Raw genomic sequence first — 15684 nt, forward strand, 5'->3', positions numbered from 1 at the left:
AAAGCTTGCCCTTGCGTTTTTTCCCTGCGTCACTTTACCTTGATCTTTCCTACTCTTCACACGAGTTGTCTGGTCGGCGGGAGGAGAAAGGAGAGCAGACGATAGTCAGTGAGTGGCAAAGAGCTTAACGTTAAGGTGGACTCTTCCTTCAACATTCTTTTATTCGCAATCTTTTATTCGAAAAAGGACGAAGACTAAATGAACCAATAGGTAAATATATGCCACGCACAATTTTTTACTATTACATTTATAGCAGTCAAAATATGTCAAACTTAGCCGTAAACATGCTTATGACACGCCCTCGGTATAATGAGAATTTCTAAAAAATATATATAAAAAGTAAAAATTAAATTGTAAGATTTTTTTGCGGTTCTGTTAAGGCTTAGACGCATTTGGATCTGATTTCGGTGTGGTTTAAAAATGAGTGAGGGTAGTTAAATGTATTAAATTATTTTACATTAATTATTATATTAATATTTTTCTAGTTAAAGGATGTTTAAATAATTAATTTTTTTACTAGAGCACTCGGGCTAATTGAGATGAGACCAGATTTGAGACGAATGACGTCATATTTTCATAAATGGGTGCTCCTAAATTGTTTTGTGACGTCATTGTCAATGGTCTGAGTGGAACATGCATTTAAGTGCCCGAGGGCAATTGAGTTTTTTTTTAATTAATCGCATTCCCCTTATGACTGAGTGATCTATACTTGTTGGGATTTTGCCATTTGTAGTACTGCGTGAATTCACAATTAGTCTTGAGATTAGATTAGATTAGAGTTCATTACTTAATTTGATTTCTCCATATTGATAGCCATTGACTGAGCTAATCAATCTTGCTATGCAAACTATGCAAAGAATTCGTGTTTCAAACATAACCCGCCTTTTAAATTCGAAGTGGCGCTCACTCTGCCTTGTCATCATTTGAATGAACAGATTCTTCTGATACATGCTGATAGTTTTTGTACTTTTACTACTCAACAAAAAAGCTCCAGTTTTGCCTAGAGCTCCAAATGATACTGACAAATCCTAAAACGTTGCCAAATCTAGCACTGGGTCGACATCAACGCCTCTTTTTCGTTCCTTTCGACGCACGTGTGCATTTGAGTACAACTATAATGACATGTGAGTCAACAACAAGGGGTCTTTGGAATTGGGGGGGTTGTTTAGTGTTGGCGCCAAAAGGAGTCTTCGAGCGAAACCAGATGTCACAATGATGACATCGCCAGGTGGAGACATTCTTTTTTGTTTGTTTGTCAACACACTGTAGAAAACTGGAAAAGGAGGGATCATGGCAAAAAAAACAAGAAAATTTGAAATAAATGTACTTTGTTTGTGACATTATGAACATGCAGGACAAAATAGCTGTATGCTAGTGGTAATTTTCACGCTTGTATTACAGTCATTATCACTGATTATCACTGGCTGCTGTGCCTAATGAAGTGGCCATTGAATGTACTGTAGTACTGGAGTGTGTGTGGTTTATTGTGTGAGGAGTGTTACATGCAAAACAGACAAAACTCTGTGTGTGTGAGTGTGAACATTCACAGGACCGCTTCACATGCCATTGCCATGACGACAGACTGAAAACTCCCTTCCACTGACTCTAACTTGGCTAAACCACGATTACATTAGCGAGATCAAAATATACAAATTGTATTTGGGTAAATCATGTTTATAAATACGACATTTGTCGATCCTTACAAAAAGGCGCAAAAAGTTTCATTGTTTCTTTTTATTTTGCTTGAACCCTACCGTTTACTAACTTGTCTTTTTGGCACAGATTGACGACAAAGCCCACCCGAGTCGTCTGCGCCGTCCGTCCTGGGTGTGGAAGCTTCTTCCTGGACTATCTGCACCCCGTCCTTGTGGTGTCTCCGTCCGCTTCCCGGCACACCCGAGTGGTCCGTGGTGTCCGGCGGAGGCGGCCGGTCGCCCCGCAGGATGCCCGCCAAGACCCCCATGTACCTGAAGAGCAGCACGCCAAAGCGAGGCAAGAAGCCCAAACTGCGCGACGTGCTGTCAGGCGACATGATCAGCCCCCCGCTCGGCGACGTGCGCCACAGCGCCCACGTGGGGCCGCGAGGCGAACGCGACATGTTCGGGGACGTGGAATTCCTCTCGGGGAAAATGGACATGTTGCCGGCGCGGAAAGGCGACGCTCGCTCGCACAGCGTGGACGGACGCAACGGCATCGAGGCCGCCGCCTCGGACTACTCCTACAACGGATTCCACTACGAGTGCTCGTCCTCGGGTTTGTTGAAGAGCACCATCTCCATGCCGGTCTTCGTGGCCCACGAGCAAGCCCCGCCCAAGCCGCCGCGGCTTCACTTGGATGACGGCGAGCAGCGCCGCCTGCAGCCCGCGGACGTCCGCGCAAAGCGGCCGGGACGGCGACCCGTGGAGAACGGGGGCGGGGACCTCTCCTTCTCGCCCTTGCTCCGCCGACTGGTCCCGTCGTCCGGGTCCTTCTCGGAGGTCTCGTCGGAGGAGTCGGTGTCCGACATCTGCGGGCGGCGAGGGCTCAGTCTGGACTCGGACGCCGGTCTCAGCAACGAGGATCTGCGTGACGATTCGCCGTGCGGACTCTTTCCGCGATCGGAATCCGCGGCAGCCCTGGACTTGGACCTGGATTTGGGGCCGTCCATCCTGGACGACGTCCTGAGGATCATGGACCGCTACAAAGACGTGGAGAACCGATGCGAGCTATGAGCCAAAACGGGTGGCGGAGATTTAGGACGAGGCCTTTTACACCAGTACATGTAATCAAAGACCGCATGACATGGACATTTTGGCTAGAATACTTGCAGAAAGTATACGTATATACATATAGTGTTTCACTTTGTTACAGCCTCCTTCCAAAATTGATCTCATTTAATGACGTGTCGGACAAGTTGGGAAAGTTTTTTTTTTTTTTTTTAAGAGTTTTATATTGAATTAAATGGTGGAAAAGTTGACGTCAATGGACAAAACGATGCTTTACCACGTCGTTGATTATTTAAAAACAAAATATTGTAGTAGTGATGTCCTGATCTATTGTGGTTGTGGAAGTAACGACATTGTTTTCTTTTTTTAATAAGGCAGTAGCATCAAGTGTGGTAACGGGCTCAGGCTGGTCCTTCAGAGCCTCAAAACAGACATTGTCGGCGTCTCTTTCCATATTTTTTTTTATCTCTTGTGAGTCTTTGATCCATTTTAATAAGAAACACAACTAATACATACCACATTAAATGATACTTTTTTTAATGATATAAAACTTTCTGAATGAGAATGTGGTCCACAATCATATGTAAACTTATTACAATACGACTAATCATGCATTCAACTAGATTCAGTGAGACACTGCTTAACTTTGGCTTTTATCTATTGAAAATATTGGTCTAGTTTTCATGTCGTGGCTGAGAAATCTTGGTGTTACGTATGTAAATAAGCCCTCTTCTGCCATTACAATTGTGTCAATTAAAAAATAACTTTTGCTTGCTGCGTCATATTTATATCATGACATCTCTGCAATAAGAACTATTACTGTTTATTATACATAAATTCTGCTACAACTGGTTCCTAACATCCATAGCATTTGTGCTTCAGAAGCAGATTGAAATGTCCAAATAAACTTGTTTCTGTCTAAATGAATTTAAATTTTTGTTGCTTAACATAATATCGCAATATATTCTCTAACTTCTATGTACATTTAAATCCATTCTAGAATAAAATGGCGCAATTATTAATTAAAGAGGAATGAGTATATGTATGATTGCCCCCACCAACATGGCTGCCGCACACGCACGTCTCTTTGCCAGACTGCAGTAACGAAAAAAGAACGGTAGGTAGCGCTAAAACACATTTAACTTGCATCTGACGTAAATACGAAAAACGAAGAAAAAGAAAGCTCCACGCTAGCTTTTCATTCACAACAAATTTCTCCATGAAAACTTAACGATTAAAGTGATAAAGTGTCAAAGAAGAGGATACATTTTGCAACAATGAAGTGAGTTTTCCGTGTCGTTAACATTGACATTGTCCAACTTGGACGACTTAAATGTGACTGATAGTGTTTTGAGCTTGCTAGCTGGGCATTGGCTGGATGCAAACACTTGAAATGACAAAGAAAAATGTCCTTAAAATGTATTCTTTTCACCCAGGCTCAACATCGACGGCCTTTTAGTTTATTTTCCTTACGACTACATCTATCCTGAACAATATTCGTACATGCTGGAGCTCAAGAGGACGCTGGATGCTAAGGTAGGAAATGCGCACTTGACTAAACAGGCATTTATTTATGTAATAAAAATAACTATTTGGTTTTGTGTAACGACATTAAGAGAGTATAAAAAGTTACTCTTTAGACTTTAAATATTACAATGGAAACTGTAAACTGAGGACGACATGTGGACTGATTTCATCTTTGGCCATTTTGCTCTCTAATTTATCAACAAAAATAATAATAATAATGTTAGTGGGGGATGAGTGGTTAGCGCGTTGGCCTCAGAGCTCTGGGATCCTGGGTTGGATCCCAGGTTGGTCCTCCTGCGTGGAGTTTGCATTTTGTACGGGCTTTCTCTGGGTACTCTGATTTCCTCCCACATTCCAAAAACATGCATGGTAGGCTGGTTGAGTACTTTAAATTGCCCCTAGGTATTAGTGTGAAAGTGAATGGTTGTCCGTCTCCTCGAGCCATGCGATTGGCTGGCCACGAAATCAGGGTGCCTGATGTCATCTGGGATAAGCTCCAACACCCCCCACGACCCTTGTGAGGATTACGTGGTTTAGAAAATGAATGAATAATGTTGGTCCTCTTTCAGGGCCATGGCGTCCTGGAGATGCCATCAGGAACCGGCAAGACCATATCTCTGCTGTCGCTTATTATTGCCTACCAGAAGGTGAGCGTTGACTCAGCATCATGTTTTGGTTTGCTTCCTCACTTGAGAATTTTTTTTCTTTTCTCAGGCGTTCCCTCTGGATGTAACCAAGCTTATCTACTGCTCCAGAACGGTCCCTGAGATTGAGAAGGTGACTTGAGTCATCTTGCTGAACCTTTCCGCTTCTCCATTTTTGATGGTTCCTGTGTTTAGGTGGTGGAGGAGCTGAGAAAGCTGTTGGAGTTTTATTCCAAAGAGACTGGCGAGAAAAATAACTTTTTGGGTTTGGCGCTCTCCTCCAGAAAGAACCTGTGCATCCACCCGGAGGTCAGCTCTCCATTAAATAATGAATAAATTACTTGATGTTTCTTTAATATTCTTCAAGTTATTTAGAATTTAAATTCTAAAAAAATGGTCGCAATGTTTTTGAATCAGGCATGAAATTAATTATCACATTTGAACCTTTTCAAGATGATATTTTACAATGAAATGAATGAATCAACACCTTTCGACAATTCTTCCTCTCACATAGCCGTCACCGTATATGTTTCCATTCTGGCCATTCCAGGTGAGCAGCTTGCGCTTTGGCAAGGAAGTGGACGGCAAGTGTCACAGTCTGACGGCGTCCTACATCCGTGCCCAAAACCACAACAACCCCGATCAACCCGTCTGCAGCTTCTACGAGGTAAGAGGGTTCATCCGCTTTCCACTTGACTTAAGAGAAACCTCTCCACTCTGCCCGGTAGGCATTTGACGCGGTGGGCCGGCAGGTGCCTCTCCCTGCCGGCATTTACAACCTGGACGACCTGAAGGACTTTGGTCGCAGAAAAGGATGGTGTCCGTACTACCTCGCGCGCTACTCGGTATGAGAAGTGAACATGTCAAAATTGTAAATTGTCAATTCCTCGGTAGTGTTGGCAATATTGTCCTCATTCGTTTTTAGCTCCTGCACGCTAACATCGTGGTGTACAGTTACCACTACTTGCTGGACCCCAAGATTGCAGACTTGGTGTCCAAGGAGATGGCCAAGCAATCCGTGGTGGTCTTTGACGAGGCGCACAACATCGGTCAGTACCGGACGGAATAAATCTTTCACCAAATAGACCAGGGCTGCTCGACACATTCAGTCGCCTTGACAACAAGTCTTTATGTGTGGAGCTGACAGCTGCTTGTTAAGTGATACACTGATCTTGGACACTTCAAACGTGTGCCGCAATAATGCTTCAATTCGGCGCCCTCCCTCCCAACTCAGTGCTGAGCGAATTTTAGTATTTTTTTCAGAGCAGCAGGTGTGTTGACAATAGAAACAAGAATAGATTGGGATTCTTCTAATACCCAAATTTACATTACCCGGCAGACAATGTGTGCATCGACTCCATGAGTGTCAACATCACCAGGCGGACGCTAGACCGTTGTCAGGGTAACGTGGAAACATTGCAGAGTACCATTCACAGGTAAGAACCCAATTCCCGGCGCTCAACCGATCAGCGATTGACGTCCCGTTAACCCCTTGAACAGGATCAAGGACACTGACGCCTCCAAATTGAAGGAGGAATATCACCGCCTAGTGCAAGGCCTGAAGGAAGCCAACGTGGCGCGGGAGACCGACGTCTACCTGGCCAATCCCGTGCTGCCCGACGAGATTCTAAAAGGTAAGAAGATCGACGCCCGGAACGCGAACGTCCTATTTGAGCGACGGGTTGCCCCGCCCCCCCAGAGGCCGTTCCCGGAAACATCCGCACCGCCGAGCATTTTGTGGGTTTTCTGAAGCGCTTCGTGGAGTACTTGAAGTCCCGTCTGAGGGTGCAGCACGTGGTTCAGGAGAGCGCCCCGCAGTTCCTCAAAGACATCTTCGACAAAGTCTGCATCGACCGCAAGCCTCTCAGGTGAGATGCCGATGGCGTCGTAACGTGGCGCCGCCCGGACAGTAGGCTCACTCGGGATCCGGCGCAGATTTTGCGCCGAACGGCTGCAGTCGCTGTTGCGGACGCTGGAGATCGCGGACATCGCCGACTTCTCGGCCGTCACGCTCATCTCCAACTTCGCCACGCTGGTCAGCACGTATAGCCAAGGTGCGTCGTTCTCTCATTAGAGCCGTTTTAGACAAAGAAAATGCAACTTAAAAAGACAGCTAAAAATAAAACATTTTTGTTATATTTAGAATTTGAATTGTATTATTATTATTATTTGCATGTAAATATGTCTTCACCAATGTTTTTTATTAATTCTTATTAAAAAAAGTATATTTTCTTTCAGAATGTATATTTCATTTAAAATAAGCATGAAGAAAATAGGATACATTTGAATTAAAATAAATAAATGTATTACTTGTTTTCTTAAATATAATACAGTACGTGCCGTTCTTTTGATCAGAAATGCCTCACTTTTGATGCTGGTACAAAATGGCATTTTTCGATTCAAAGGTTTCACCATCATCATCGAGCCATTCGAAGACAGAACGCCAACTATCGCCAACCCAGTCTTGCACTTCAGGTAAGGAGACGGGCGTCTCGCTGTACTTTCATATTTCGGTTTCTTTAGTTAGACCTTTCTTTGGAACGACGTTAAAAACAAAATGACTTTTTGAGAATTGTTAAAAACGTGGGATCGTTATCTCTATCGTATCTGCTCTCCACTCAGCTGCATGGACCCTTCCATCGCCATCAAGCCCGTCTTCCAGAGGTTCCAGTCGGTCGTCATCACTTCGGGGGTGAGTCTGAGTCTTGCTTCGCGTTTGGCCTTGTAGACCATTTTATCAGCGTCTCCTGCCTTTGTCCCGGTCAGACGCTGTCCCCGCTGGACATCTACCCTCGCATCCTGGACTTCCGACCCGTCACCATGGCCTCTTTCACCATGACGCTGGCACGAACCTGCCTCTGCCCGCTGGTCTGTCTCTCTGTCTGTCCCATTCTGTGCCAAATATTAGTATTTTTTAACATCTCTGTTTTGACTTCAAACTTGTTTTGGCATTCCAACTTTCTGCTCTTCCAGATTGTCGGTCGCGGAAACGATCAAGTGGCTCTGAGCTCCAAGTTTGAGACCAGAGAGGATTTTGGTGAGAAATTTAAAAAGTTGACATGGAATTGTTGTCATTTTGAACAAAGCCTTCCCAATTCTATAGCCATCTAAAAGGGTTATTAGCAGTGGTTTCACCAAAGCGAGAAAAATGTGTCATAAATTCATTTTGCAGCTGAAAATAAAGTTGCACACGCATTACTTTGTATTATTTAGTTTTACACGAATACACTTTAACACAAAAATGACGTTGCTCACCCAATTCGGGGCTTTTTGATTTCTACTTTTTTCCCCTCCCTAGCTGTGATTCGTAACTACGGCAACCTGCTGCTGGAGATGTCCGCCGTGGTCCCCGACGGCATCGTGGCGTTTTTTACCAGCTACGTTTACATGGAGAACATCGTGGCGTCCTGGTACGAGCAGGTCAGCGTCCGCTCGCTCTCCGTCAACGTTTGGCTCGCGCGGCAACGCCAATGAACCGCATTTTTACGTCTCTTGCACTTTTAGGGCATCCTAGAGAATATTCAAAAGAATAAGCTGATTTTCATCGAGACACAGGATGCCGCAGAGACCAGTATGGCGCTGGAGAAGTACCAAGAGGTAAAGAAGATCCCCTTCTGTCGTGAAGGGTCTTTCAGTTCTCAACCCTGATTCCATGCTTATCTCTCGCCAGGCGTGCGAGAACGGCAGAGGAGCCATCCTGCTGTCGGTGGCGCGGGGGAAAGTGTCGGAAGGGATCGATTTTGGTAAACTATAACATTAAATTAGGGCTGTCTTCAAATTTGAGGGTTTTTTTTAAATTTCCTTTTTATTGTTGTTTTTCCACTCCTTTTATTTATTTTAAATAGGACAATTTCCTGATAAATTTACAAGTAATCTTGTGTTAAATATCTTTTTTTTCGTAATACACTTTCCAGACAAGAAAAGTAAGCATTCATTTGGAAAAGTTATTTTTTTAGGGATATGTTTTTTTAAAGCAAATATTTTGGTAAGAGCTCTTTTCTTCCTGAAAATGTAATGTCTATTTTTCTGAAAGTTTTTTAACATGTAGTGGGAGTTCTTATTTCAAGGTTTAGAGGAAAGTTTTTTTTTTTAAATTGGAAAATACCATATATGCTTTAAAAAAGAAAAAAACCTAAACAAAAACCGTGAAACCCCCCGTTTGTGTCCAGTGCATCACTTTGGCCGAGCGGTCATCATGTTTGGCGTCCCGTACGTCTACACGCAGAGCCGCATCCTCAAGGTAACACCTCCCGCTATATTGCTTTTGTCCGAATATTGAGCCGTCGCCGCTTTTTGCAGGCTCGACTGGAGTACCTGCGGGATCAATTCCAGATCCGAGAGAACGACTTCCTCACGTTTGACGCCATGCGACACGCCGCGCAGTGCGTCGGCCGCGCCATCCGAGGGAAGACCGATTACGGACTCATGATTTTTGCCGACAAGGTACCTTGACGCATCTTAACGACATCCCGAGGCATGGCGACGGATTCTTCTTTACTCCTTTTTTTTTAGCGTTACGCCCGAGCCGACAAGCGCGGGAAGCTCCCTCGCTGGATCCAGGAGCACATCAACGACGGCAGCCTCAACCTGACCGTGGACGAGACGGTGCAGCTGTCCAAGCATTTTCTCCGGCAGATGGCTCAGCCTTTCCGACAGGTGCAACTCAAACACACGGTACACGGCGGAGAGGAGCCCAATGGACGTCATTAACCGTTCGCCCCCCCACCCCACAGGAGGACCAGCTGGGTCTGTCTCTGCTGACCCTGGAGCAACTGCAGTCCGAGGATATGCTGAAGAAGATCGCCCAAATGGCTCATCAGAGTTGAGCGTGTCGCTCGTGTTGCGTCAAGCGGCTTCAATACGGGAAGGCTTCTTTCTCTAAGCGTCTGTTGTGCAGACATTTAGACCTTATATTGTACATTTTGCATCATATGTCCTTTTTTTATTCATTCATTCATGCATTTTCTAAACCGCCCATCCTCGCACGGTTCGTGGGGGGTTCCGAAGCCTAGCTCAGCGAACTACGGGCACACAGGCATGGGACCCCCTTTAGGCGAGGGGCAATTTAAAGTGTTCATGTGGGAGGAAACCGGAGTACCGAAAACCGACGGCAAACTCCACACAGTGAGGACCCACCTGGGATCGAACCCTTGACCCCAGAACAGTTAGGCTGAAATGACTGTCCAATGGAGTAACCTCCACTGCTCCCACCAGATTCATGGATTTCTGACAACAGAATAAATGGTAAATGGAAAATACTTTATTTCTTGAAGCAATTAATTCACTCTAATGATACAATATCAACGGGCGCTAGAATATAATTTAATGATAATGATCTACCGCCATATTTATGTCCTACCTTGCAACTTTATGACTGCTGTACTAAGAAAACTTTTTTAAAAATCAAATATTTAACATTTAACCATTCATCGCCCCTCCAGGCCCCCAAACTCCGATTGAATGGCCCTTGATAAATTCTCAACCAGAACGTGCTTTTATTTTGAAATATGACAGGAAACATATTTTTCTAAGATATAAACAAAGGTTTTCGATTTGTGTATTAAAATACATACATTCTTTCTCCACGCGGTCTTTAGTCGGTGTGCAATGTTTTAAAATAAATTCAGACAAAAGAGAAAAAATATTACTAAATAGCTGTACCACGTGGCTACTTCAGAAAGTTGCTAGCGTCTCTTGCTTCGGTTTGCTTTTAGGCGGAACAAATTTTAGGTGCATATTTTATAGTTCCAACATTACCAACTTGAACTACAGTAAATTGTGTTCTCCCCCCAAAACTTTTTTATTTCAAACGTATAATATTCTCAGTGGAAATTAAATGTACGTTGTGATCATTTATTCTGTCTTGTATGCTTTGGTTCGGTTTAGTTTGCAAGCGGAACCTTCGTTTTGAGTCTTTGTTACGGATGCCTTTTAGTGATGAGCTGGTCTGCCAACCGCCAAAAAGATCTACAACAAGCACAAGATTATCCAACTGACTCATTTGTACAGCGCAGTTAAAGTAAATATAAGCTGTGTTTTTTCTTTTTTCTTTTCGCTGGTTCGTTGACATTATTTGACAGGTGGAAATATACGCGTTGTACATTTTATTAACTTAACGAAATGGGGGACTTTGGGGAGCGAGCTGCCGCCATTCTGGAGCAAATGGCGAACCAGGTTGTTTTTGAAATGAGCAAAAATAACGTTTCCTCCGACATGACGCAAATCATCACTACCAGCGACGGCAGCAACATTGTAACTTTATCTCAGGACTTGGTAAGTTGTATTAATAATATTACCCTTTATTATTAGTATTACTTTTTCATTTCCTTGACCCATAGACGTGCTAGCTTGCCGAATTGTAGCATCCAAGTTTTACCCACGAATAGGTGCTTTTTAAGATAAAAATCCGTTACAGTAAGTAGTACATTTGTTTTAGGAGAGAAAGTTTTGGAAATGCATTTAATATTGGCTCGCGTGGAATGTAAATGATCGTTGAACAGCAATAGCTAAAATAGTACCACCCTTGCAAAAAATGATTACTGAACATAGGCGTTATTCATAATTTAGTGGTGCTTATAGACAAAAAGGGCAAACATTATGTAAAGGCATTTTAAATATCATTCAAACAGGAATACTTAATCACGATAGAATCATTTGAAGATGAAATTGCACTTGTCTTTCTTGTAATTCTAATTCTTTGTTACACTCTTCTGGTAGCACAAATTGGAACTAATATTCTACTGAGCCCATAACCTGGAATGGCCCATAAAGGGTAACAAAAATACGCATGAAAAACCTGTTCATGTCTTTTTATTTGCTCCTAACAGACAGAATTTGTGAAAGCGGTGGAGGTGCTAGCTCAGGACGCAACCACGGAACTCAACAACGTTTTCCTGCAGCTATTTGACTCGGCAAGTAGGGAAACGCTGACGTTACGTGACAAAGTGAGCGAGCTGGAGGGCCAGCTGAAGTCTGTGACGGACGACTTGGACAAATACAAATCGTGGAAGGACAGCGTGATGAATGGCTGCCCCGTACTCAACGAGGAGACTGGCTGGATCATGACTCTGAAGCCTTATGGAAAGTTGGTGGAAATGCCTGAGGGGTTGGTGAAGGAAGAACCCGTCGTCACGACAGCAGCTGCCGACGGTTTGTTAACAAATCCACTGTAAAAAAAAAAAAAAACATGTCTCAACACTAACCAAAACGATCCGTATAGAAGCGTTCACGTTGGAGGAGATCATTTTTGAAGATGTGGCGCCATCGACCAGTACAGGTAAGGTCATTGGAATTTTTGTCAGGACAGGAACGGTAAAACGTTGGCTTTGATGGCCGGTGTTTCATGGGCTCATATAAAAATAATTTCCCCAACCCCACCCCGCAGAGATCATAGAGTCCGACGGCACGGCTCAGTCCTCGGACGTCCAGAAACCCATGCAACCCAACGTCCAAAACAAGGCGTTTGAATGCGACGTATGCCAGAAAAGCTTCAGCTATAAGGACCAGCTCCGAAAGCACGTGTACACCCACAAGGAGCCCCAGAAATGCAGCCAGTGTTCCAAAACCTTCCGCAGCAGCGTTTCGCTGGAGCGTCACATGCTGCGCCACGAGGGCAAGTCACCTCGGACCTTTCCGTGCCCGCACTGCGACAAGACCTTCAACAATGTGAAGCGGCTCAAGTCACACCAGATGGTCCATGAAATTTCCTTGGGTATGCTGCAAAATCTCAAATCTAACCTAGGTCGAGCACAATAATCACCACGAGTTTGGGGTATTTTACCCTCGGTTGAAATTTCACATTGAATGCATTGTTTTCAACATTTCGCCATTTGATACGAAAATCACCATTAGTTAAAGCAAGCAGGCATAAGAGTTTTCCGTCATTCTTAGCAGTAGAGCTGGGCGGTATGACAAAAAATGTTATGATAAGAAGAAAAAATATCAGTCTATCGATAATTATCACAACAACTATCATATCTTTTTTGTTTCAAAATTGAAACTTCAAACTTTCGCGAATAAGTAAATAAATGATTCCTCTTTATATTTATTTAACATTTAGAGAAAATGGGAAAACATCTTGATATCAAGTAAGAAAAATATTAAAGGTTCTCAAATGAGGACAGTAGGTTAAGGACATTTTCAAATGCTCTTTGCACACAGGTATTTACGAGGCATTTAAAAAAAAAAAGAAAGAAATCTGGATCTTTTAGTGTATCGGCCCTGTGTTGTCCTGCATCTCAGAATCGCTTATTTTGGCTGTATTATTGTCCTTTTGCGTTCATGCTCCATGTTAGTCTCTATCGCCCACATGCTAAAAACATGTTTCCTCGTCATCCTCTTCTTCTGAGCGTTCGTCTGGAACCAGCGTTCATCTCGCAACAGCGCCCCCGTTGTCTTTGGTGGTCGGGCGGTGTAATTACAGTTTAAAATTGATTGAATTTTTACTGAACGTTTTTAATATTATCGTTGACAACAATTATTTCACAATAATCATCGTTATTGTTTTATCGCCCAGCTCTGGGGCAAGTCACGGTCACATGATAATGTCTTTTGCAATTATTTTTCTTTTTTAAAGACCAAATATTGTCAGGCAAGACCTTCATGTGCGAGACGTGCGGTGCAGGCTTCGCACATCGCCACAACCTCACGCGCCACATCCGCATCCACACGGGTGAGCGGCCGTACAAGTGCCACGTGTGCGGCGCCACCTTCCGGCAGGACAGGCTGAAGGCTCACATGCTCGTCCACGGCGCCACCAAGCCCTTCGTGTGCGACATTTGCAGCAAGTCTTTCCTATACAACTGGCAGTTGAAGAAGCACCAGAAGGTGGCGCACCAGAACGGCGCAGATGCCGGCGCCCTGGTTCGGAGGCGCAGGGGACGCCCACGGGGACACACGAATCACAATGTCATCGTCAAACGTGATAGGTGAGGATCACAGTGCTCGTTTTTGGGGGTTGGGCTCTTGCCTCATCTAAAACTGATGCTAACTACTGTTATCTTAAAAATAGGAAAAATACAGTAATGCCTCGAGATACGAGCTTTATGCGTTCCGGGACCGAGTTCATATGTCAATTTACTCGTATCTCAAATCAATTTTTTCCTATAGAAATGAACTAAATACGAATGAATTCAATTAATACCATGACATGTGTTTCTTTCTTGAACTCTTTGAACAACAGGAGCACGGTGGACACGACCAAGTTCCCTTGCCAGACGTGCAAGCGCAAGTTCAACACGGAGGCGGGGCTTCAAAAACACGAGCAGGTCCATACGGGCGACGCCCCGTTCGCCTGCGAGACCTGCGGCAAGGCTTTCCTCTACAAGGCCACCTTCAACTACCACCTCCGCACGCACACCGGCGAGCGTCCGTACGCCTGCGAGACCTGCGGCAAGACCTTCATCGTCCGCCAGGTGCTGGAGACGCATCGGCTGCAGCACACGGGCGAGAAGCCGCACACCTGCGAGCACTGCGGCAAGGCCTTCCGCGTCTACGCCAACTACCGGCTGCACCTCCGGATCCACACGGGCGAGAAGCCGTACCAGTGCGAGGTGTGCGGCGTCCGATTCCGTCAGCTCGGACACGTCAAGTACCACATGAAGGTGCACACGGGCGAGCAACTGTACTCTTGCGCCACCTGCGGACTTAGCTTTTCCAACGCCAAACGACTGAAGAGACACACGTGCACCGTTCCGACCTGGTGACGCGACTAATGTCTTGACTCGCGGGTAGCGTGTGACCGCCTCTAGCGCCTGAAATGAGCACTTTCAGGAGTTTGCCGCATTACAAACAAAGGAATGCACGCCTCGCACGAATGACCCCAGATGGGAAAAGAAAATCTTAAGTATTTAAATAAGCAAATTACAAATTGTTTCAACAAAAAAGGCGTGGGCATTGTGTGATGTCAGTTCTACCCACGCGCAGACACTGATCTGATTGGCGCTGGAGCGCTTAATAATGGGTATTAATGACATCACGGGGAAGGGTGGGAAATCTAGGATACATGTGTGTGATTGGTTATAATAATAGCATTGATCAAATGTTTGCCTGGGTGAATGGTGGGGTTAGTAATTGCCTATTAAAAACATTGTTTTATTTTTTGTTTTTCTTAAAATTCTTCTTGCTGGGATGCATGTGATAAAGGTTTTGTCGGTTCCGTTAACGCATTTGCTTCCATTAAGAATATAATTTATATTGGTTTTATATTCCTTTATAATGGCGTTCATCATCTAGCTAGCTTTGTGCTACACCCATGATGCCACTGAGTAGGAATCAAACCCGCGCAGCCCAGTCAGGCCCCCCAAAAAAACACTTCATTGGGTAGCCCAGCTATTGAATTGTAGGTAGAAATACATAAATGTTGAATTATTTCATTTTGCATTTCATTTGGAAGGCTTTATGGAATGTTTTCCCCCATTAAAGTGCATCACAAGCATTTGCTATTTTTTGTGAGAGGCTAGGATGTACGTCGTTTCATTTCAATATATAAATTGGGGTTGTTGACCTATCACGTGGCAGAACATAACTCTTATTTTGAAAGTTAACAAAAATGAACTCGTTGGCTGCCGCTGTAGACGGCGCAAGACGTCTAATCATTTGGACTGCTAGTAAATAAATATATTGGATTACCATCTGTTTTCCCCCTATTTAGATTCTCAATCGAAATATGGTCCCTTATTTTGAAATGCGATGCCAAATTGCGTCTTTTCCGAGTAGGAAGAACGCGTGTTTTTTGGGGGAAGGAAGTTAAAAAGGTAGTTTTTTGTGCGGGTTGGTTCCCGTGTGGTAAAATGTATATAACTCTTCAC

The 15684-nt window shown here is 44.2% G+C and overlaps 3 protein-coding genes across 3 annotated transcripts; all 3 read left to right on the forward strand.

Annotated features, from left to right (window-relative positions):
* Positions 1-42: 42 nt before the first annotated feature.
* On the forward strand, positions 43-2856 carry LOC144083461 (cdc42 effector protein 2). Its single transcript, XM_077611342.1, has 2 exons — positions 43-210; positions 1783-2856. Exon 2 carries the CDS (start codon positions 1944-1946, stop codon positions 2709-2711), a length of 768 nt encoding a protein of 255 aa, XP_077467468.1. The 5' UTR covers positions 43-210; positions 1783-1943; the 3' UTR covers positions 2712-2856.
* A 997-nt stretch (positions 2857-3853) lies between these two features.
* Positions 3854-10134, forward strand: ercc2 (excision repair cross-complementation group 2). The gene is made up of 23 exons (XM_077611323.1): positions 3854-3987; positions 4142-4241; positions 4802-4879; positions 4947-5009; positions 5072-5185; positions 5427-5543; positions 5605-5721; positions 5802-5925; positions 6216-6312; positions 6377-6510; positions 6576-6744; positions 6812-6930; positions 7282-7351; positions 7499-7568; positions 7643-7744; positions 7850-7913; positions 8175-8296; positions 8381-8473; positions 8547-8619; positions 9046-9116; positions 9176-9319; positions 9389-9532; positions 9610-10134. The coding sequence occupies exons 1-23, from the start codon at positions 3983-3985 to the stop codon at positions 9700-9702; spliced, it is 2283 nt and encodes a 760-aa protein (XP_077467449.1). The 5' UTR covers positions 3854-3982; the 3' UTR covers positions 9703-10134.
* Positions 10135-10472: 338 nt separating this feature from the next.
* LOC144084042 (uncharacterized) lies at positions 10473-15311 on the forward strand. The gene is made up of 6 exons (XM_077612306.1): positions 10473-11149; positions 11704-12025; positions 12096-12152; positions 12261-12587; positions 13452-13803; positions 14058-15311. The coding sequence occupies exons 1-6, from the start codon at positions 10997-10999 to the stop codon at positions 14578-14580; spliced, it is 1734 nt and encodes a 577-aa protein (XP_077468432.1). The 5' UTR covers positions 10473-10996; the 3' UTR covers positions 14581-15311.
* The last annotated feature ends 373 nt before the right edge of the window (positions 15312-15684 follow it).

This window comes from Stigmatopora argus, chromosome 10 (genome assembly GCF_051989625.1).
Source record: "Stigmatopora argus isolate UIUO_Sarg chromosome 10, RoL_Sarg_1.0, whole genome shotgun sequence".
In the NCBI taxonomy this organism is placed as follows: domain Eukaryota; kingdom Metazoa; phylum Chordata; class Actinopteri; order Syngnathiformes; family Syngnathidae; genus Stigmatopora; species Stigmatopora argus.